Genomic DNA, 23,181 nt, shown 5'->3' on the forward strand with positions numbered 1-23,181 from the left:
GATGACAGTGGCCAGAATTACAAGTAGTAACTATCTTATTAAAAACTTTATTATTCCTATTTCAGAAATAATTTAAACTATAATATATTAATATTTCAGGATACAGAGAATCCTAAATTTTCAGTCACCTTGATTATCTTGGTTTGAGGCATCTTTTGCACATATATTTTATTACATTCTGCTGAAGAAATGTCAGGTTGATGTATTCAGCCAGTACAGAATGGCATAACAGCATGGGTCCCTTTGCTTTGTGCTTATTGTCACAGAGGGAGCATAACTGCTCATTGGAACCTCAGGAATACTAAACATGAAAAGAGTGCATAAGTCTCCTTCAACTTCCATTCACACTTCGATCACTTAATGGACCTAATTTGTCCCTCATAACAGAGCAATCAACAAGGTTGCTTTTGATTTCTTTTCTCCCTTGTTAAGGCACAGAAATCTGGTGCAGGAGGGGACACGCAGGCTGCCGAAGACCTTCTGCTTATCAATAAACCCCTGACAGACCTGATAAGCCAGCTTATTCAACTGGTAAGAGTTTGCTTGCTTGTAACCTTATAGAATGTTGCTGAAGTTGGAATTATGCAACTGAAATCAACATATTACAGCTCTGTTTACTAGTTTTTAATTGTTCATAAGTTCCAACCTTATAGTCTAACACTGTGTAAGAAGTTACAGGTCACAGTGACTTTCAGGTTACCAGGGAAGTCAGAGTAAGTCTCTTTGTCCAGAGCATTGAAGTGGGAAGAGGGGCAGATTGCAGGTTCTCAATAGGTAGAGCCAACGTTTATCCTTCGGAATGAACTAGTCACCACTGCCTGCATAAGAAAAGGATGGCGTTCAAAATTTGAAACTGATAGTACTGCTTCCTTTAGAAAAGTCAGCAAATGCAAAATTAGTTCGTAGTGAGTGATGCATTTTAATATTGTTTTCTGGGGTTTGAGCCTTCTAAGTTTTCTCAAGGGGTTTGCTTTATTTCAACATAATCCTGAGGGATTTATGAGTGGGAGTGGTCCGTGGTGATCTGTAAATATTTTTTAAGTGTGTCTGTTTAAAGGCAGTCCTTTCCAGGGTTTACTAAATGTCACAGCACTGCATTGAAATCTCCACAGACTGCTGCTTCACGTCAGCTCAACCTCTGTCATACAGAGATCTATATTTACTCTGTGTGTAATGGTTTGTAGTAGAGCAATGTTTCTTGAGCTGGACAGTGCTTTTAGAGACTGCATCAGCCTTTTAGTCCACATAAAGGCATTAAAATGGTGTGTAAGAACTTCAGTGTATCACAGTATTCTTTCTGGGTTATTTCAGTTAGGGGTGTTTCAGATTCACTGTGTTCTCTTCCAGACCCTTTTATTTTTTTCATTTAAGTAGAGGATTTCAGTCTTTTTGTGATACCAGCACTGTGATCCTTCTACTATCTTTAGCACAGTCTGTCATCTATTTTAGGGAAGTGTGATTCCTCTTTTATTAATTTTTGGCATTATACTTGGTGCTAAGTCCTCCTTTGATGGATTTGTTTAAAGCAACTATTGACAAAGGCTTTTTGGAAATGTTCTATGACTGTTCTAAAACAAAGTGACTGAATTTCAGCTATTTAATATTTCATCTTTAAAATTCCTTTAATTTACTTTTTATTGATTTTAAAAAATCACTATATATGATAAATAGTATGACATGAAGAGATGCAAATGTTGCTTTAAAATGAAGCTAGTCATAAATTTAAACTTTTACATTAACTTTTTAAAGAACAGAAAATCAGAGGCCAAGCTTTAACTTAGCCTATACCATCTGGAAGTCTTTTACAAGTTTTTAATTAAAGGATAGGATAATTGTATAGTTAGCATGTACTGATTAGATTATGACTTGCCGTTGTATTTCAGAAGCATGGCTGTAAATTACCAGTAGGTTTTGCTTTGTTCTATTCTTCTGCAGATTCCAGTTTGTTTAAAATACTTATTCTAAATCTTCTGATTTTAACATACAGGTAAAAGATAAAGATCACCAGTGCCACTTCTTTAAATAGATAGATACATACATACATACATATATATTGTTTTGTTTTGTTTTCAGTTTTGTAAAGATTTGGTGAGTGAGGGATTTTCTCTTGTTTCGATCTGTGAAGGTTATTTCAACTAGGTTTGTTAAATTTGATTTTTCAAACATTTTTTCCTGCTGCTCTATTAAACATTTCCTGTTAAGCTTGGAAGAGTTTGAGCAATGGTATAATCATTTTAGCATTAGGAACCACGTGTTTAAAATTATTTATGCTCTAATCTCTTTAAATAGAAATAGATTCTTTGTGAAGTCTAGAGCATGTCTCAAGATGTATGTGCTCCCTACCCTTCAAAATGCCTCAGGCCTACCTAAATTAAAACAGTGGTGGTTCTCTGTATTCATTGGGCTGTGTGGCTGCATAACCCCGTATTGCTGTTTTGAGGCATTCAGTTCTTTGTGAACTTTCTTTTCTGGAGATAATGAAGGTCTAAATTTTGAGCTAATCATTACTTTAAAGTATTGAGTTAAAATTATTTTCTCTGCTTTGCTATTTCTGCCTATCTTAGTATATTTATAGGTTCTTATAATCACTTAGATAGTTTCCTAGTCACAATATTTCCTGGTTTCTAGTTTCTCAGTTTCCTAGTCACACTGAGTAATTGTTTTCCCTCACTGAAGCATATATCCCTCAAGTAGATTATTATTCTATGTCTCATTTACTTGTTTTTTTATTTTGCTCAAGTTCTACATGTTTTTCTCTCAATAATGCCTCAAATAAATCAGAGTTAAACTTCAAAATGTCAAAAACTTTGAATCAATTTTTCCCTTCTGAAGTTGTGCTTTAGTGTGTCACTGAAGGCATAGAAGGCAAGTTTCTGAAGGCAAGTTTCAGAAACCTAGATTGCATTTAAATGAAACTTCAGAGATTTAAGAGTGCAAAAGGAGAAATAATTACAAACTCTGTCATGCAGGAAACATAGCAAATATGGAGAATTCAGTATTTAATCCCAAGATCAATATGACCATAATTGATCAATAAGATGAAAAAAGTTGAGCATTTAGTCTTCTCCTAGGCAGTTTTATGTTAAAAAGTTAATTACATTTACCTTTGTTGGGTAATGTTTCTTTGCTTAACATAAACATCATTTGAATATTATTCTGAATCCTACAGCAATTGTAGAACATACAAAACATCTTATTTTTGATGTATCCATTATACTGAAAAAAAAATTACTTTTGAAATCACTTCAGTGTGGATTTTCACAAAATTTCAAAAACCATGCCAGTACCTATAAAAAGGAATTTTGTTTTCTCTAGGGCCTAGATTCAGTTCCTAGGTAGACCTTCCAGTAGTTTCTGGAGCCTACTAGACTGCCGAGAGAGAACTTTTCTTGACTTCTGGTGGGAGGCTTCATCATTATAGTATCACCGAGAAAATTTGCACTTTATTATCCTTACGTAACTGTTGAAAGTCCAGTTAGTCATGTCCAAATGTGAAGAGGACAAATATCAAGCCTCAGTGCACACAGATGAATGAGATGGTCTTTTCTAGGCATTATTTTGTCTCCATGTTACCCTGGCTCTAAGGCTGTGCCCAGATTTCATTTTCAGAGTACACGAAGTTATTTGCTGATGAATAATGAAAATGACTGCAAAAGATGATAAGTGTAGAGTTTTATTTCACATTTCTTTCTCTAGGAATACAGACTGTTCTGTGGTCAGAGTGGAGAGACATATGTTTATATCCTATATTTGAAGTATTCTCTTATATAGAGCTATCCTAAAAACCAAAATCTCCAAAAAAAATACACCAGAGGAAAGAAGAAAACATTGTTACATGCACAGAATTTCAGAATGGGGATTTAGTTTCTCAACAATTAGCCTAGATTAAAATGAAGTGAATATATATGTATTTTTCTCTTAATTAGTAGAATGGCCCTAAGTAAAAATACAATATTTTTTTAAAATTTAAAACTGTGCATATTTACTAAGAATAGCATAGTAATACTAGCACATTAATGGTGATGTTTTGCTTTTACATTTTGTACAATGTTTGCAAAATCATCTTCCCTATAGATCCCCATGGTGCTTTCTTTACAGCACATTCTGTAATCACATTAGTGATCTAATGAATATCTATCTCTTACCATAATAAACTCTCTGTGTGTATAACCTCATTAATGCACCAAAGAATGTCCCCTCCAGATAATCCAGGCAGTTTCATTGTAGGTCTAAAATTAGATGCTCTATCAATTCCAACGGTGTGAAAACTGCCACTTCAGCTCAAATGATAACACCTTTCTTGCAGTGGTTTGCAATTCATGAGCACACTGCAACTCAGTTTAAAATGATGGAATCTTTGAGAACAGATCACAGAAATATTGGTGTGCAACAACAAAAATCTTCCTACTCTTCACCACATTAACTCTAAAACACACAGAGCAGGTTCCATCTAGAAAGCAAAAGAGAATAGTATTTTGTGTTATAAGCTTATTTACATGGCCAAAAAATTAAGCAAAGAGTTATACATTGCTTTCATTGCACAGAAGTCTTGTAATGAGGTATTATTTTAAAATAAGTGAAAAATAAATCTACAGTTTTTGGTGAGAGAATGGCAGAATTTATGGCCTTAGCTTTTCAGTAATTTTATTTTAGTGTGCTGGATTGTCTTCAAGCTGTACACTAGACAAGAATATCAACAGCTACAAGGAGATGTACTGCTAACTTTTCTATCTTGCTGAAGGGCTGAATCCATAATCCTTTCTAAGACTGGTAGGAAAAAGAAAGGGAAAAGGAAGCTTCATGTAATTTTGAGATATTAAGGGGCAGATACTCTTTTTAAGGGTTAGAATCAGTTTCTTCATGAGTTTCTACTCTCCTGAAAGAACAAAAACTATACATGCATTTCAAGCAACTGTACTTCATACCAAATTGAATTGTTCTGATTAGAAAAATAATCTGAATGCTGTTCCATCTAATTAAGAGATGAACCATCCATCTATATTCATTGTTAAACAACATGAATATGTTTTTCCTGTTCTTGTTAAACATGAGATATACTTGAAAGCTGAATTTTCATACTTGGTTTTCTATATTTACAGATGGTTTTTCTATCTTCAGCCATTGATGGTTTCTTATCTGGCTAATGTTCTTCAGATCCCCTACTCTTTGTAACTAGTACTAACACTGACTGGCAGCCAGTGCTAAATTTCAGGTTACCAGCTTACAACTTTTGACATCTAAATCACTGCTTGTAAGAAGTGAAACAGCAAAATGATGACAGTTACTGAAAAATTGCTGATGTGGACATGATTCACTAGGAACATTGCTTAGAGTTCCTCTTCCACCTTAATTATTGATAACTTAGACTGTAGGCCAATGATTCTCATTCCCTCCAGAGTAAATATGGCCTTTCCTATTCCAAACTTGTTTTTCTCTTCATACGAGACCTGTCCTGCTACTCTTTTGCCCTGAATTTTCCCAGGGCAACAGCAACTTGCTCCCCAAAGTCTAGTTAGCACCAAAGCTCAAAGGAGTCTGGGGAAGCAGAGGAGCTGAAGAGCCTGAAGTACAACAGGAGATGAAAGACTCCATTGGCACTGGTGATTGAGTAATGTGATGTCATAACTGGCAGGTGTTGAGAATTGGGGAGTGATACTTGGAACATGGTCACTGCAAGCCTGTGAAGAGCAAGACTATATGATGCCAAGACAGGTTGGATGGAAAGTTCCCTTTCACTGGATTGAAAGGGTTTTTCTTTCTCTTGTTGGGGAACAAAGAACAGCAACAATGCTAAAAGGTTAAGCATGCCAGGAGGAGAGAATCAAGGTCCAAGCAAGGCCATTGGCCCAAGCACAGCTCCTCCACACCTAGCGCTAAGTGTACCACTGCCTCACTAACTGGATGTTCCTGCTGCAATCAGCCTCCCTTGGGAATAAAGCTAACCAGCTGGACTTGCTTATTTACTTCCATGACAGTCATGGTGTTGGGAAGAACCACTGAGGTTTGTGGTGCTTTATGGATTTCTTCACGGATGTTTGTTGTAGGATCAGTCCCCTATGGAGACTGACACCTTTCCACTCCTCTGATATTTAGTGAATATCTTGGAAAAAAACCTTGGGACCAGTCTCACTTCCAAGTGTAGCTGTTGTGATACAGACCAAACATGAGATTTTTGTGCCTGTGGAGCCCAGGGAATTAGTCTCTACTGCAATACCCAGGCAAGGATATATCTGACCAAAATTGTCATTGATTTTTCATTTTTTATATTTGTTTAGCCAGCAAAGATTTGAAAATTGAAAATAATTCTTGTGATTTTCTTCAAGGGTTGGTTGATATAGCTGCCTACACTGATGTAGTAACTAACTTGGAATGCTGCTTTTAGAAGGTGTGAGAGACATACATTAAAGTAGTTGTCCTTCCCTAATTGCATTTTTTTTTCAATGAAGGAAATATAAGTTGTCTCAAAGCCCCAAGTGAAATCAGCAGATTTTTTTTTTTCAGTTTGTTAAGGATTAAATATATAAATGGAGCTATAAGACTTGTTACTATTTGTAGTCTTTCCTGCTTTTTAGCCTTGCTAATTGCGTTGATGATGTTATTAGAGAAGTCTGGATGATGGAAAGGAAATAATCAATCAAGTGGCATTTAGATTGGAATGAAGAAAAAAAAATACAGCAAAACTGAGGAAGAAATAGCTGTTGGGTCCTGTCACTTGCTTAGTTTTAGGTCAAATAAAATGTGATATGTCTTGGGGCTATATATTCAGAGATTACATCTCAGTTCAGTCTGTATTAAACAGCAACTCTATGAAGCTAGCAGAAAACAGGATTGTATTTGCATGCAGATCCCTTGGGAATTGCTGCTTGAATATTTGAGAGATGTTACATTTGATGATGTGTTCAGATTGCTTTGAAGTAACTATGGGTTTTCCTCAAAATGACAAAGTTTAGGAATTTCATACTGCACATTAAATAAGTAATCATTATTGAAATGATTTGGCATGTTTGAACAAATTATATAATTTTTTTCCTTTAATTGATTGTAAGGGTAATTTTTTTGCTTTTTGTACTTTAATCTGGCTTCTTTGGCGTAAATAATACTTTCGGAATTAGAAAAATGAATGGGCATGATGAGGTGTTTTTACACTTCTATACCTAATTGGTTAAGACTACCACTGACATTTTGTTCAGGTCAAAGACTATAAGGTGAGAAAAAAACTATCGCAATGATTTAGTTGAGGGTTATATATAGACAGGACTTTCCTAAATTAATTCCTTATTACAGTAAATGTTTTTTTTAATTTTTAGAAATAAATGATTTTATGATCTTTGAGTTGCCTTTTATAGAGAATCTGACTCAGTTCTAAGAAAGTTGTTTCAGCAGTTAATCATTCTTATTAAAGAGAGAAAGAAAAACAAAGGAAATCAAAGTATTATCTTTCTTTTAATCTATATTGTTTTGTCTAAAGTTTGAAGATATAATCTCTTATCAGTCCTTTTTCAGGCAAAGGAATTAATCTATCCTCAGCCTGCTTTTTCCTACATATGACTGAGAGGATATGATCAAGTCTATTTTAACCCTGCCTCTGATATGCAGTAGACACTGAATTCCTTCAGTTCTTGGCATTACATTTTCCAATCTGTCGTACTCTTGCCTGTTCCCAAGAAACCTCTATGATTTTTTTCACTAGCATTTATGAACTCTCTGTGCTGACACTAAGCATATCATTCCTGTTGTCATTCCAAAATGTCAGTGTCAGTGTCAAATACAGGCCTAATATAATATCTCTACTTGTTACTTCTAGATTTTACTTTCAGGAAATAAAGAAATCATTTTGATCATGGTGTCATATTATCAGAAGCTTGTTTAAAGATGAACACTAGTCATGTCCCTTAATCTTCTCACTAATTTTACTTTTCAGGAAAGAATTTTCCATCCTTTTGCTAGGACCTGCTGCAGTATCTGATCTTCAAATGAGTGCAGAAAAGTTAGAATTCAAAAATATATTTAAAATCTTCAAAATGTACCTCCTAATGTGGCTACTTAAAATCCATTAAATAACTAGGTAGCCTGTGCTCTACCTCAAGAGGCTTGATTTAGTAATAATTAAATGAAATTCTATGGTGTGCATGATGTAGATGATTAGATATCATGGCTATAATGACACTTTCTCCTACTACTGCTTCTGTTTAAAGTCGAATAAAATAACATGGTTGGGAGCAACATTTCTGGTGATGGTATGATGTTACTCTAGATAGAGCACTTGACAGAATCAGAGTGCAGATATTGTTCTACTGCTGCTTAAGAGAGGACACATTTTAATTATATTTTCATCACTTTCTTAAGCTTATTTTGGTGGAATTTTGAGTCAATCATCTAGAAATTATTTTTTCCAGTCACAATGCAAATGCTAGTACTCTTCCAAATACCCAGTGAAATGCAGCTTTCTGAAACTGGAATTTGATTTTTGTCTGTTTATTTTTCATTCATTTTTAGCTTCCCAATGAAGATACTGAAATATTTTTGAGTGCCTCACAGTGCTTATTATTGCTGGTACAGCTGTATGGAGGGAACAATCAGGAGAGTATGTCTCCAGAAAACATGCACAGCTTTGCTGAAGTACTGAAGACCAAAGAAGATCCACAAGAACTCAAGCTTTTGTTGAAAATTGTAAAGAGACTGGTGAGTTGACATCTAAACTTTTTCAAAGTCTGCGTGTTTCTTTTATACAATTTGATAATTTTTTGGGCTGTTTTTTTTTGCCTCATTAAGGAAAAATATTTTAAAATAATTTTAAATGAAATATGCTAAGCTGAATATCATGTCTTTAAATTTCACTTTTCTGGAGAAGGTAGCTTTCTATGCTTAAACTCTCTTATAAAAATGATTGTAGGAGTTCTCCTTTTTCAGCTAACCATTCAGCTGTTTAAAATAACTCATGCTATTTTTATATTTGTTTAGTAATTCAGCTCTATAAGGTATTGAAACCATTTTCTGAATGCCTTCTGAAAGAACTAACCTTGTAGCATTAAATATCTGTTCAGACACTGTGGTTTATTTCACAGTGAATAAAAGGCTCTTTTATACTTGGAATAGGTTTATGCGTGGGCTGTTGAGTCCTCATTCTCACAGAGCTATAGGCACCACTTGTTCTGGAGTGGCTGTAATGTAGGGAGCTAGGCAGTGGGAATCATGCAGGGGCTTATGCTGGAGATGTTATTGACACGTAGGAGACTCACTTCTGTCCTGCTTCAACACAGTGGAATCATAGCAGCTTATGTCTTTCAGGTACCTTAAGAAGGAAATCTTTTGGTATCTGTAGCATTCTCTCAGGTGATGCTATCAGCTTTTATCTTGAAGTGTCTTAATAAGAAGCTTTGCCTGCATTGTCAACAACCTTGCATTGTTTGAGTACTTCATCCTTTACTCTCCAAAAGCAGGAGCTTTGAGTTAAAAGAGGGTAACTGCCCCAGTGTAAGAGGCGGGAGATCCTTCAGTTTTGCAAGTGCAGTGCTGACTACTAGAGTAAGACCATAATCCATGGCAGCAGGAGTTAAAAGGAAGCAACTCCCTCACAGAATTTTCAGAGATCTTGTTGTCTTTCCCCTGTCTACTGTACTTACATCACAGGAAAGTAAACACCATACCCTTCTTCCTTGTTTTGCCCAGCCCTGTCTTATCCTGAAAGAAGCATGAATATATAAAATTGACATTGATATGATGTTTAAAATTCTAAAGATGCTTCCTGTTCATTTTAGCTTGTACCTCTGCTTCTCTTTCTGAACAATTGTTGTGATACATAGAACGGGCTTTTGCTTTTCTCCAAAAGCAATATGAGTAAAAAGTGTAAAGGAAGGAAAGAGAAATGAAGTTGCAATATACATACCTAGACTATTTCATTTTAGCATAGCAACAGACATACTTGTTTATTTCTCTCCATTTTGAAGCCTATAATTCAAAAGTTGACCTAGTGTGCAGGATACTTAAGAGGAAATTTCTACTGACTGTTTTAAGAGAACAAAGCTATGCTGTCACCTTTTGAACCTTGCAAGTTCCTGTACTTTAAGTTCCAGTTATCTCCTTTGAATACCTGGTACTTGTTATTTATAACATCTGGCATAGATTTTCTGCAATTATTGTAATGAGATCATATGATTTCTTTTGAAAGCAGGGTTTATAGATAATTTGACAGATTATTTAATAAATCATATGTTATTTCTCTAAAAGTCCTGCTCAGAGGAGATTATTATCTTGTCAAAATGGTAGTAATCACAAAAGTCTTTGAAATATACTCACATCTATTTAAGAAGAATTCAGCCCACATCTGCTGAATTTTGAAACCTAGAGCAGTGGTGTTTTTTAAAAATATCTGAGCAATATTTTAATAGAGAGATCAGTATATGAAACAATTTTCACTGTTGCAAATCAGTGCTTATACAGAGCAACTTTTCCATTTGTGGTTACATTGACTTTGCTGGTACAGGCACAGGTATTGGTTATGCAAGACAGGAATGTACAGAAAGAACTCCAAGTAGTTATGCTACAGATGCCTTTGTAGCATGTATTGCTGGAAATACGGAGGGCATAGCAGTGTGACTGCTTAACTTTTATTATCCAAGTGTTTTACATGACTGCATTGAGCCAGTGGAGGCAAGTATATCGATTTCAGGGTATTCAGATTAAGGCATATCAGAGGGTTTGTTGATGTACGAGATGACCTTACTTTGATGAAATGGAATCTGATATCTATATGTTGTTATAGCTTAATGACTAAACCACTGTGTTTTATCTCCAGTGGTTTTTCTCTTTGAAAGAAGTTGGACATTTGAGTTTGTTGTTTTGTTTTGTTCAGATATTTTTGATCATTCTCAAATTTAACCAGCAAATTGACTGCAGGGCAGTATAAACTTCTTGCAGCGCTTTCTTCACTAACTTTTTCTTACACTTTTGTTGCATGCATTTCTTAAACAGAAATAAAGGTATAGGCCGGACTCTGTACAGACTTAATACTGAAATCACTATGAGCATACCATTTTAAAAGCTTTATTTTACTGTAAAAAGGAATCATTAAGAGAGAAAATATGCTTTGAGCTAACTCCTGTAACTGCGTAAGTAAAAGTCATCTAAAAGCTTTAAAGAGGCAGGATTTTTTCTTTCTGTTTTCTTTATAATTGCCTCTTAGCTTTCAGAGCTCTGGGCTCTGTCAAGCACAGGTTAACCCATTTTTTTACAAGAATGTTCTCTCACTGCCACTGATACAGAAACTGAATAAAATTATTGAATCAAGACACAGGATTTGGAGGGTTTTTTCTTCAGCCTTTGCACTAACTCCCTAGTTCTGTTTGCTTCATCTTGGGTTAGACAATGCCACTATTCAGATATACTTCATCTTTTTAGGAGCATTTTTGTAACTGATTGATGGCATCAGAAGAGTGATATCTCACTTTTTTAATTCTGGAAACCTCTCCTGCCACTTGTCATGGTAATCACTATCTCATGATTCGATATCTTCTGTGAAGATATAGTGCATCTTTTTATAAGTCCAGTAAATTACCTAAATCAAAATACTTTTTTTTCATGAAGCAGAAGAAATTCTCAGACAAGGAACAATTAACAGTATAACAACAATAATTATGAAGATAAGTATCCCAGTTTTCTTCATAGACAACACCCACCTCTTGATTCCCCAACTTTTAAAGAGTCCATCAAACCAGTCTGTGTCATCATTAATTTGTAACTTTTTGACTCCGTCCTTGAGGACTTGAATACTTTGGTGTATAGACTAAAGTTCATGCAGCACATGCCTTTGAAGTCTTGGCATCCGTGTCCTTGTGCCAACAGCAAAAAATCTATGGCAGCTCTGTTTTGTAATGTTGCGTGTCTTATGCTGTCAACATCTGTTAGAAGATCACTTGGAGCAGTAGAAGTAGTGTTTGTTTACTTAACCAGCATCCCAGTCTTCCCAGCTGGGTCACTGTTAGTGCAGCAGCTACCCATGGTGCAAGAGCAGAGGCAATTATCTTTTGTCCTGTATTCCAAAAATTCTAATTTACTGTCACCATCAGATTGGAACTGATGTGCAAAACGTTTTATTCCTATTTTTGTCATTGCCAATTAGCGTTGTGGCATTGGGAGTTAGTAAAGTAAGCCTACCAGGGCTACATGGTTTGCCTTTAATGCGAGATGGAATGGCGGGCCATGCTTTGTCCCCACAGATAAGAAGTGTGCCTGGAGGTAGCTGCAGAGGGGTATCACTTCATTTAGATGGATGTTGTGAGGTATAATTGCACCATAGGCTCTCATTTTTATACCCTGGATGGTGGGGGAAACATCTTACAATGCTGGTTCATCTGTTTTTACAATCTAGGGCTTACCACTGTTAGATCTTACCAATTGAACTCTCTTTCTATAATGAAAGGTAATGCAATAATCCATTTTAAATGAGCCATATAGTTCCAATTCTTGGGGCTCTAATGGCACATGTGGAAGATGGAGAGCCCGCAAGTCCCAAAAATCTACAGGATTGTATTTTAGCTTACTATAGGAACCGTTACTTTGCATATGACTGATGACCTTTTTATTTACCGGCCACTCATCTATTGGCAGACCTACCAGGCATGTTGAAAAGGGGTTATTTGGGGTAGCAACAGAAAAACATAAAGTCTCTTGGTGTGTTATATTAGCTAAAGTAATCCAGATGTTTTGTTTTGGCTGTTGGACTGTTGGCTGTTGGTTGTTTTTGCTGCTGGCAAAGGGCAGGACATTAAAGAGAGCAAGTGCAATAATTAAGAGTCTTCTGGGGGTTGTGGTACCAACGATTACTTGTGGAGAGGAACTGTGAAATGGTCAATCGTGAGAAGTAGTAATTGCAGGCTCGTTATTAGGAGTTGGAATACTGGAACTTCCTGGTGGGTCTTCCTTTAAAGGCTGTAGGTGAGGTTTGATGTTTTTGGCTGGCATCCACTGAGGTCCTTTATCTGTGGAGACACAACCATATCCCTTCCCCCAAGTTATTAATTCAAATGGTCCTAAAATCTGATTTGTTTCAGGGTCTTTTACTAACACTGGTTGTCTTTCTTTTAGTTGAGCCTGTGTTGTATTAGAAAAACGATGAATAATCTGTTCCATAAATTAATTACTCAAAAAATTAAAGATATGTAACGCTTTACTTAACCTTTCCGTGTTCAGTAAGATCTCTACCCCTCCTTTTTGTTCATCTAAAAGACTTTTAAGGGAACCATGGGCTCTTTCAACTATTGATTGGCCTGTGGGGGAGTGAGGGATGCTGGTGGTGTGGATGACTCCCCACTGATTGAAAAATAGTTTTATGTGAAGTGTAAGCTGGCCAATTATCGGTTTTGATTTCTTGGGGGATACCTAGGATTGTGAATGCTTGAAGAAAATGTTTAATACCATCTGCAGTTGTTTCTTTGGTGTGAGTGGAGGCAAAGATAGCACCTGAAAAGGTATCTGTAGAAAGATTAATGTATTTGAAGCGACCAAATGAAGGGTAGTGTGTTATGTCTGCTTGCCATAATTGTAAACTATGGAGTCCCCTAGGGTTGACTCCTGCTCCAATAGTGGGTAAGGAAAGTTTTTGGCAGCTAGGGTATGTGTTTACAATTGCTTTGGCTTGGTCCTTGGTGATATCTAACATTTATGTAAAGCTGGAGCATTTTGATGAAAAAATGCATGGCTAAGCTTTGCCTGTTCAAATATGTTAGGTAATGTTGCTTGTATTATCAGGGCAAGTGTGTCAGCTCGATTGTTGCCTTGTGTCGATGGTCCTGGAAGGGTAGTGTGGGAAGGGATATGCATAATGAAGGAAGGTTGCTGTCTTTGGGAAAGAAGAAAGATCAAATTTTTAAGTAAAGACTATAACTGTTCATTGGCAATGTCTTTCAACAATAAATTTTCAGCTCTTTCCACGATTCCTGCAACATATGCTGAGTCAATAACAATATTAATGGGCTCTGTAAATTTAGAGAATGCCCTTACTACTGCAGCCAATTCAACAGTCTGTGGTGAGCCTTGAACAATTTCAATATCTGACAGCCACTCACCTGTCATAGGGTTTTGCCATGTAATTACAGATTTATGATATTTTCCTGACCCATCTGTAAATAAAGCGAGGTCTTTAAGGGGCTCATCACTCTTTAAGGGTTTAGAAAATGAAATCAGAACTTTGAAGTTTGTGCTTAGGGCAGTGGATAGAAAGTCATCCGAAAAGTTTATCAGAGCAATTTAAAGGTGTTCAGATTGTTGCAGAAGTCAATCTAAATAGGAAGAAGTCAAAGGCAGAAATATGATTGAAAAGTCTTTTCCAGATAAAGATAACAAATGTGTTCTAGCCTTAATAAGTAACTGAGATATTATTTCTGGCTTTGTAGCGATGGTCTTTTTGGGTTGGTGGGAAAGGAAAATCCATTCTAAAATTAATAAAGGATCAGATAACTTAGGATCCCACTGAAAAATTAAGGCATGAAGTTGAGGACCCCTCCCCAGAACCACTAACAGGAAAGGTAACATAGGGTACATCCAGTGTGCTTGGCAGGTTTGTATTGCAAAAGACACTTTATTTAAGGCATGCCTTGCTTCCTCTGTTAGGTATCTCAGGGAGTTTGGGGCAGAATCTCCTTTCAGGAGGTCAAACAACAGCTACAAGTCTTGGTTTGTAATCCCCAACAAGGATCTCACCCAAGTGATAGCACCAAGTATTGACCTTTGTATGTCATGTAGTATTTGTGGGTTCTCCTCCAGTCGGAGCAGTTGTGGCTTTGTGGTTTGTGATGAGATTTTATAACCCAGATACTTCCAGGGCTGCATTTGCTGCACCTTTTCTTCTGAAACAGTCAATCCAGCCTTTTGGACTGCTGAGATAGCATCCTTCATTGCGGTGTCCAGTGTGGTAGCATCTTTGGCAGCTAACAGGATGTCATCCATATAATGATGTATCAACACCTGCGAATAAACTTTACGAACAGGAGTTAGTATCTTGGCCACAAACCATTGACATATTGTGGGACTGTTCTTCATTCCTTGCGGTAAGACTACCCAATGGAATCACTGAAGGGGGCACTTCTCTGTTGATTGATGGGACTGAAGAAGCAAAATGTGAAGCATCATCAGGGTGTAATGAAATGTCAAAGAAACAGTCTTTAAGATCAATGATTGATTGATTATCTTTCAATGATAATGAAATATCATTATGATATTTCAATGATAATGAAAATATCATCTTTCAATGATAATCAATGATTATCTTTCCAAGTTAATTTCAAGGTGCCACACTGTTCAATGACCCCAGTTAAAAATCCATTTCCGAATACATGCCCCATTGTGTTAAAATGTCCCTTCCCCATAGGACGACAGGTGTTCATGTTTTCACTATAAAGGGTCTGGTGGTGGCAGTACGACCCTTAGGTCCCTCTATCCTGACCAGATGCATGCTTTTCATACTAGTACTTTCCCCTCCAATCCCCATAAGGACTCCAGAAGTAAGTGTGAGTGCCCATCCTGAGGGCCATTTGGAGGTAGAAATTATGGTAACATCTGATCAGGTGTCAACAGTTCCCCTGAGAGTTATCTTTTGTCCTTTAGCCTCTAGGGTACAGGTTATTTTAGGTCTGTCCTTACTTGTAATTTGAGTCCACATGACAAAGGATTCTGAGTCCTCTTCTTCTGTTTCATCCCACAGCATAATCACTTGGGCTATAGGCAGTCCTTTGGGAATAAAGCAAGGAGGATCAGGGCTTATGGCTAAAACAGTTATTTCCTGGGAAGATGTAGCAGACAATACAGAAGGAAGGACAAAAAATACTTCAGTCTTTGATCTGCAATTGCCTAAGATTAGCACTTGATGGGGCCGATCTTCAAGCCCAGGTTGTCCTGTTGAAATTGAATGTGTTAAACAATCAGTCAGCACTACAGGTTTAGCACTCACCAACTCCAGCCAGGCACCTGGTGGAATTGTAGCTGGTGGTCCTGACATAAGCTGCTAGAGTTCAGGGCCACAGGGTCTGTAGTGGTGGTTAAAACGTCCTGATTCTCTGCAACCACTGGCAGCTTTGGCTTGTGGATTTCTGTCATAATGCAAGGCCAACTTGCGCTCTGGTGGACGTTTTTTGATGGCTGCCTAGGAAAATTACTTTTAGAAGGAAACTGTTTAGGCCTGGGGTCGATTTTTACCAGGATTTTTACTGGGTGTCTCCCCTTTCTTTGTGAACAGTAATTTCGGAAATGTCCTTGTTGACCACATCAAAAGCATGTGGGCTGGCACTGCGATTGTGATTTAAAAGGAAACTGCTCAGCCACTAGGGCTCTTGCAACTCCTTGCCTGATGACCTGGGCTTGTACTGCTGCTACATGCTCCACCGTCCCAAGACAATTACACGTCTCGATCATCTGGAGAAGCGTCGGTGGCGGTTCTCATGGCAGGTCATGCAATACCTTTCAGCATTCTGAATTAGCATTAGCTACCGCCAATGTCTCTAACAATTTTTTCCTGGTTCTGTCATCTGGGACTTGTTTTTCCAATACTTGTTTTAACCGGTCAATAAATTTCATATATTTTTCTCCTGGCTCTTTCCTAATATTAGTGTACTCCAAGTTAGGAGTGCTGCCATCTGGCACCTGGACTAGTGCTTTTCTAGCAAAATTTTTAATTTCATCGAGTACTTGCCTGGGGACTGCTGCAGCTTGCTCCTCAGGTTGGGTAAGTTGTCCTTCCCTGGCTAGGTGGTCCATTGTTAATGCTGCTCTGGCTGGGTCATTCACACAGTCAGCCAGGAGTCTTTGGAGCATGTGCTTCCATCCCCCTTCCCACAGCGTGTACTCGTTTGGAGACAGCAACATAGTCATCATATATTTTAAGTCATGGAGGGTTAGTACATGTGCAGTGAAGGTGGCTCGAACAAGATTATTAAAATATGGACATCCCTTCCTATGGTCCTTGGCTGCCCGACACAGTTCTTTTATTTCTCCATATGTCATAGTCTCCCATCAGCTCAGTACTCACAAATAAATTATTTCAACTTTCAGAATAAGAGAATACTCTGTTTTCCTTCCATGTAGTAGTAAGGAAAAATTCCTCTGAGAAAAATGAGTAAGTATTAGGCTTTCTGCACTAACAGTGAGGAGGGAACTTTTGTTCCATGACTTTTCCCGTATATACTAGTCAGAAAGTATATTGGGTTCTACCTAAATCACACCTTTTTATCCTGATTGTCTTCCTAGAATCTAATTTTCACTAATTTGTGCTTCATAAGTGTCAAAAAGATTTTAATTTTTTTTTTTTTGTGAGCAACTAAGACATTTAGGATGTCATCTGCATGTCCTACACCCCACTGGGATATGTATAAGGATTTCTCAAATCATTTTAGGCTGTGTAATAAAGACATTGAGGCTAGAATGATGATACATGCACTGTGGCAAAATTCCATAACATTCATTAGCTTATTAGGTTCATTGTAGGACTATTGAGCTCTAATTTGATTTCCCTTCCAATCTGAGCCACAGCAAGAGCATCACTATGTACCTGCAGGCAAATTTGTTCTCCTGTTTCAAATGTACCAAAGCCTGGGAAACCACTGATAACTATGTCTAATATATCATTCAAATAATGGGGTCCTTAAGTGTTTCTCTCATGTAGATTAGCAATTGTATCATTGTCAGTTTTATACAAAGATCTACTGCATTTGCTTCTCTTGAATAGACAGCTCAGTGTTTGTATATACAAATAAGTGCATATTTTTACTGCAATAGGTCCCTAATAGGTCACTAATCATTGTGATTAGCTCAATGCAAGCATACTAAAAATAATTTCTTGCTCCAGAGAAAAATCCCACTTGTTTCCTGTATTCAAAATAGGATCAAGGAATGGCCTGAAAGTGACTCTCCCTAATAGGAAATATTTTGACTCAAAATTACCATTCTGGGTAAAACAGATCATTGGGCAATGGTCAGTTCTGTGCAAGCAGATATGAATGTTTGACTAGGTGATTATTAATGCAAAAGAACCTTTGTTTTATTAAAAATTCAAATTCTTATGGTCACAGGAGTATTTTAAAATCCTTAGTCTTCATGTGAAGTTGCTACCAGAAACTAAAAGAGCTTTGGAAGATTTTGGTTGCCAGTGTTGAAGATGAGATGTAGTTATATGTAAAATGTTTTTACTGTTACTTTTTTGCAAACTTATATTGCAAACCCTTCAGCAAGACCTCCCTTTTTAATTACATCCATTCTCTTAGTCAATCTTCTTGCTGACAAGTCTACTAAAAGTGAAATAGTCTGCTACATTTCATTGTGTCAGGAAATGTTTAATTAGGATATACCAGGATGGAATCTACTGTAGGAATTAGATTTCCTACTGAAGAGGAGTGCTCTGTCGTTTGACTTCTTAATCACCTAGTAGTGGACAATCAGAGTAAAAGGTCTTGACATAACTTCTTTTTTAACCCTCGTTGCTCCCTTATTTTCCTTGCCAATGTTTCTTTCTACTGAAACATTAAAACTACTGAAAAAAGCTATTGATTTTGAAAATACATTTCAACTTATACACTTCAATAAGGCATCCAACAAACTTGCTCTCTTCATCTTAAAAGGCTGGAACATTGCTGAAAAGCTGATATTTTTCAAAATGTTGCCATGAGCAAATTTGCAGGTCATACAGAGCTTGATTTTAAAAGCAGCATGTGGATGCAGATAAATGGGGAATATATTTGGAATGCTTTCATTGGAGTGGGAGACAGTCCTTGGCCATCAGGCTGTGAAAATAGGGGATTCTGAAGCATGTAAATTAGGCAAAGGAGATAAAAAGCCTGACAGGGAATTTCAGATATAGGTTGTTTGTCTGATGGAAATTGTGAGCGAAAACATAGAATTAGAACAAAGGTATGCTGGTTGTGGCAGTGAGACCAAGCAATATGACCATTCAGAGCAAAATGAAGGCACTGTTTAAAAAGCTAGAGATTGTTGGAAAGTTCAAAGATGAAAATTACTTCAGAAGTGTCAGTCAAAACATATGTACAGTGGAAGAAAGCAAAATACTTATTTTTTTTTCCTGGATATGTCATCCATCTAATGGTTGGTTAATGCATTTGTTAGCAAGTGCCTACTTCTGAGGTTCCCCAACAGAGAGCCCATGCTCACAGGCTAATCCCTGGCAATGATAATCCTATCTGCATTTTATGAACATGGTGCTGTGCAATTTCAGATGACTGTAGTCCATGTAAGTGTTTTGAAACAAGGTTATGTTTAAAAATAGCATTTGTGTTCATAGAGGTTAGGTTTTCAGACCCTCCTCTCCAAGTTCAAGGCGTTTCAACCCAGCATCTTCAGTGATATAGCACCAACATTTTAAATTATGAAGACTCTACTAGTTAAACATTTATAAAGTGCCCAGTGCTGTCATTTCTTTAAACTGTTAAATTGTAATGTTTTTATATGAACATCATTATAAATTTATAACAAACTTAATTTGTGGTGATGCAGTATTCTACAGGCTGTGAATTACTGCCCTACATTTCACACAGCAGATGCTTTCTCTGGGATGCAGTGCCTTATTGATGAGTTCATATGATGCAGCATAAGAATATCTCACTGTTTGCATTCCAGCTCTATTCTGCTTATACAGCTTGCTTTTTTAGACCACTCAGGGGGCATTTTAAGAGTGTTGAAGTTGACACACCATTCTCAGTCTTGTCAAAGGTTTATGGTTACCCAAATTCTTTAATATCAGTAAGAGAGTGCTTCTTCCAGAAATATGGAGTATTCATTAGTAATGAATAAACAGATGCATGTCATTTGATATCATGCAGTAGCTCCAATGATTTAAGATAATTTTGAAAGGAATTATATCGGTGTACTTAATTGCAAGAGAACTGCTGTGGAGCATAACCTGTATACACTGAAAAGTCAAAATGGTATGTTCCATAGTGCATGTTTTACCTCATGGATAAAAATCTGAATTTTGTGTTGTAAATCCTTGGAAATTTATTATGTATAGAGTTACTGCATATTAGAATCACATCAGAAAATGATAATTTAAAGCAAAATCTCCCCCACCTGTGCTAAACGAAGTGCACATATAAAAATCTGCCATGTATACATGATATGATGCATATATATGTGACGTGAGGGAGGTATGCAGAACAGTGGAATCTGCCAGACTAATAATTTAAACAAAAAAAACCCAAACACTATTTGTAACTGTAATTTACTATTCCAGTTACATTTCAACACTTGAAAATAGAAGAAAGAGTCAAGGTAGGATACGTTTTGCTCATACTGAGTGCTTCCTTTGTGGCTTTTTATGCAAGAGGCCAGTGTTTCCAGAGAAGTGCCAGCACAGGGCTCTCTGTGTGTTTCTCTGGGCAGAGGTTTTCCCTGCAATGGGCCTGGGGAGAAAAAGACAGAATTTCCCAAGGGAGCTTGGGCACAGTGTTGCTTGTCCTGAGTTCTGGAGCAGAAAAGCTCTGCAGAGCTTACTAGTACAGCATAATTTTGTCAGCTGTAAAATTTTAAGTAAGAGTTCTTATTGAGTAGCTGTGTGTCACTTATTTTCATTAGAGTTACAGTCTTCACAAAGCAGGTTAGAGTTAAAATCAATGTCACATTAATCTTTTATGACCAAATAATTCCCATGGAAATGAGTATATTAACACATCCTCATTCTGCTACTTTTCTGCAAGGTACTACTGGTATTTAAATACTATAAAAGGAAATTTTTAGCCTATGTGATAAAACAGCAGGTGTGCATAAAGCATAAAAGGAATTATGGTTTATAAAGATCAGGCCCCTCTTGTAATTTTAAGCCATTAGTACAGTTTAGTATTTGCAATATAAATGGGGGCATGTTCACAAAATGGCACACAATATATATTTTCAAAGTCTGTAACTATAAGACAGCTAGGAGTAGTTTGTGCGACACATATCATTCAGTTGTGTGAGACCTTGACTCAGCTAATATAGCAATATTTCTTTTAGTTTGGTGAGGAAAATTCTTATTGCTGAAAAAGAAATTGCAGGTGCCACTGAAAGACCTAAATAATACGCCCTCAGAATTGCTGGAGTGGACTGTTGCTCCGCTGAAGAGTTCTGATGGCATCAGAGAGATGCCATCTCATGCAATTTATTAATGTAATTATAGCTCCAAGATGAAATACATATTACATTTTTAAAGTGATGTTATTTAATTATGATTGATTTTATAGTCTCTTCTACTCTATATCACCATTATATTTGACAGGATCTTTTTCCTTTTTCTTGACATGTCTTATTCTACATTTCTACCTCTAGTTATATGGTTTTGATTCTTCACTCCATTCCTCAGTTCCAGATGCTCCTGTTTATTTTCTTGAAACTTAGTTTTTAAAAATTTTTTCTTTCTTATTTTTTTAGTCTCATGAAGCTGAAAGCAATGGTTGTTGGAGATTGGAGGACCAAAAATTTTAAAATTACTTTTCTCATCTTACATTTTGACCAGTGCCAATTTCAACAAAATCTTATTTTCCCTCTTGCAGCTTCATACTGCTGTTTTACATAGCTATTTATGATCTCAAGAGCACCTAAATGCATTAGCCTACTGTTACAGGCTTGTGTGTGTGCACCTATTCAGCCTATATACGCTCTTCTGTAATCCTTCTAAATTTTCTCATTAAATTATAATTTATCCTGTTTTTTAGTATTTCCATGTACAAAATGGCTAAAAGTTTTAAAAATTGCAAGGGTTTAAAATAAGTCAATTTTCCAAATTTAGTTACAGGGATTCCTAAGGAAGTTTAGTTTCCTGGAAGTACTGATTATTTACTCATGAATTTCAGACCTACAAAAGTTTCTCTGATTTGGCTGCCAAAATCATTAGGTATTTTAAGTCCTAGTCCTTTATTTCTCTTGTAAAAGGATTGAAAGATACCAAAGAGCTGATGAGGATCCAGAAATTCCATGGGATATGAAGTATTTTGTTTAACAATTTTAATTCTATTAAAGTTCCTTCAGTTTTACATTTCAAGAAGATGAAATATAATGAAGTAGGATGCTGTGATGGGAGACAAAGTTCTGTGGGTAGCCTGATAGTCTTCCTAAAAACAAAACTAGAATCAGTCGGGTTGTGAAGCTTCTGTCTTTTCCTCACTCCTCTTGTAACAAATTGTTTTAAATGGGAGATGAACCCAGTAACAATGTAATCAAGCTTTTGACCCACGAAGTTCAAATGGCTTTGAAATGAGGTGAACCAGATTGGTCTATCCCTACTAGAAAATAAAAGCAGCCAGATATCAATCTGCCAAGATTGTTTTATTCAACTTTTGCCTAATACCTTGTAGAGTACTTCAAGAACTTAGAAAATTATGATACTTCTACTTGAACTTGTATGAGAAAGCAGAATACAAATGTAATCACTCTGACAGTGATTTAGTGACCCTGGAACATTTGGGAGTAAGGCCAGGTGCAGAGAACAGTGGCAGGATGTGGATTGGAATGTGAAAGGAGCAGCATAGACTACTGCTTAATATCTCTAAGTGAGAAAGAAAAATAATGAAACGGGTAGAGGTGAGAAATGTAAAGGAATGATGAATACCCTCTCAATATCTTGACAGCACTGCAGTTCTGAATGTAATTCCCAAACAATATGGAACACATTAGATTTTGAGACTACTGAATGTAATGGTTTGAGTGTGATGAGAATCTCATGTCCTGCTCTGTACAGCCTGTTCCCTCTGTAGTGCTGCTCTGATCCAGCTCCCCACCCAACCTATAGGGGTTCAGCCTGGAACCTTTGTGTTCCAGAAGAAAGGAAGAAAAGAGGCTAGAGGTTGTGGTACTTCTCATGTAGTTTTCTTTTTTCCCCTGTGATTGACAGGGGGAGAAAATCTTTCCCACTCTGCTGCAAAGAAAATGGATCAGAGCTGGACTTATAATGTCTGAAGTGGGGAGTGCACTTCAGTGAAGCAGTGTGTATTCAGAAACACTGTAGGGAATGAGAAGTGGCATCAAAACCACCATGAATTTAGAGTGTCATCACTGGATGAGGTGTTCTAGGGATGTTTTCTAGCCACAATCTCACTAACAGTGAGAATAGCAAGTTATTTGAACCTTGGTCCAAAAGACTCAATAATACAATATTTAGCAGTATTGTGCTACTTTCATGTGGGATGCAAATGCTATAGCTCATCAGTTTGTTTT

At 36.8% G+C, this 23,181-nt stretch overlaps 1 protein-coding gene across 2 annotated transcripts in view; it reads left to right on the forward strand.

The window, feature by feature from the left end:
- Positions 1 to 23,181, forward strand: part of ULK4 (unc-51 like kinase 4) — a 209,244-nt gene that overhangs the window by 145,962 nt on the left and 40,101 nt on the right. For both annotated transcript variants that reach the window (XM_062496991.1, XM_062496998.1), the window contains exons 33-34: positions 433 to 531; positions 8,497 to 8,682. In XM_062496991.1, coding sequence (XP_062352975.1) covers positions 433 to 531; positions 8,497 to 8,682 — 285 coding nt within the window. The remainder of the gene's footprint in view (positions 1 to 432; positions 532 to 8,496; positions 8,683 to 23,181) is intronic.

This window comes from Cinclus cinclus, chromosome 1 (genome assembly GCF_963662255.1).
Source record: "Cinclus cinclus chromosome 1, bCinCin1.1, whole genome shotgun sequence".
Classification (NCBI taxonomy): Eukaryota; Metazoa; Chordata; class Aves; order Passeriformes; family Cinclidae; genus Cinclus; species Cinclus cinclus.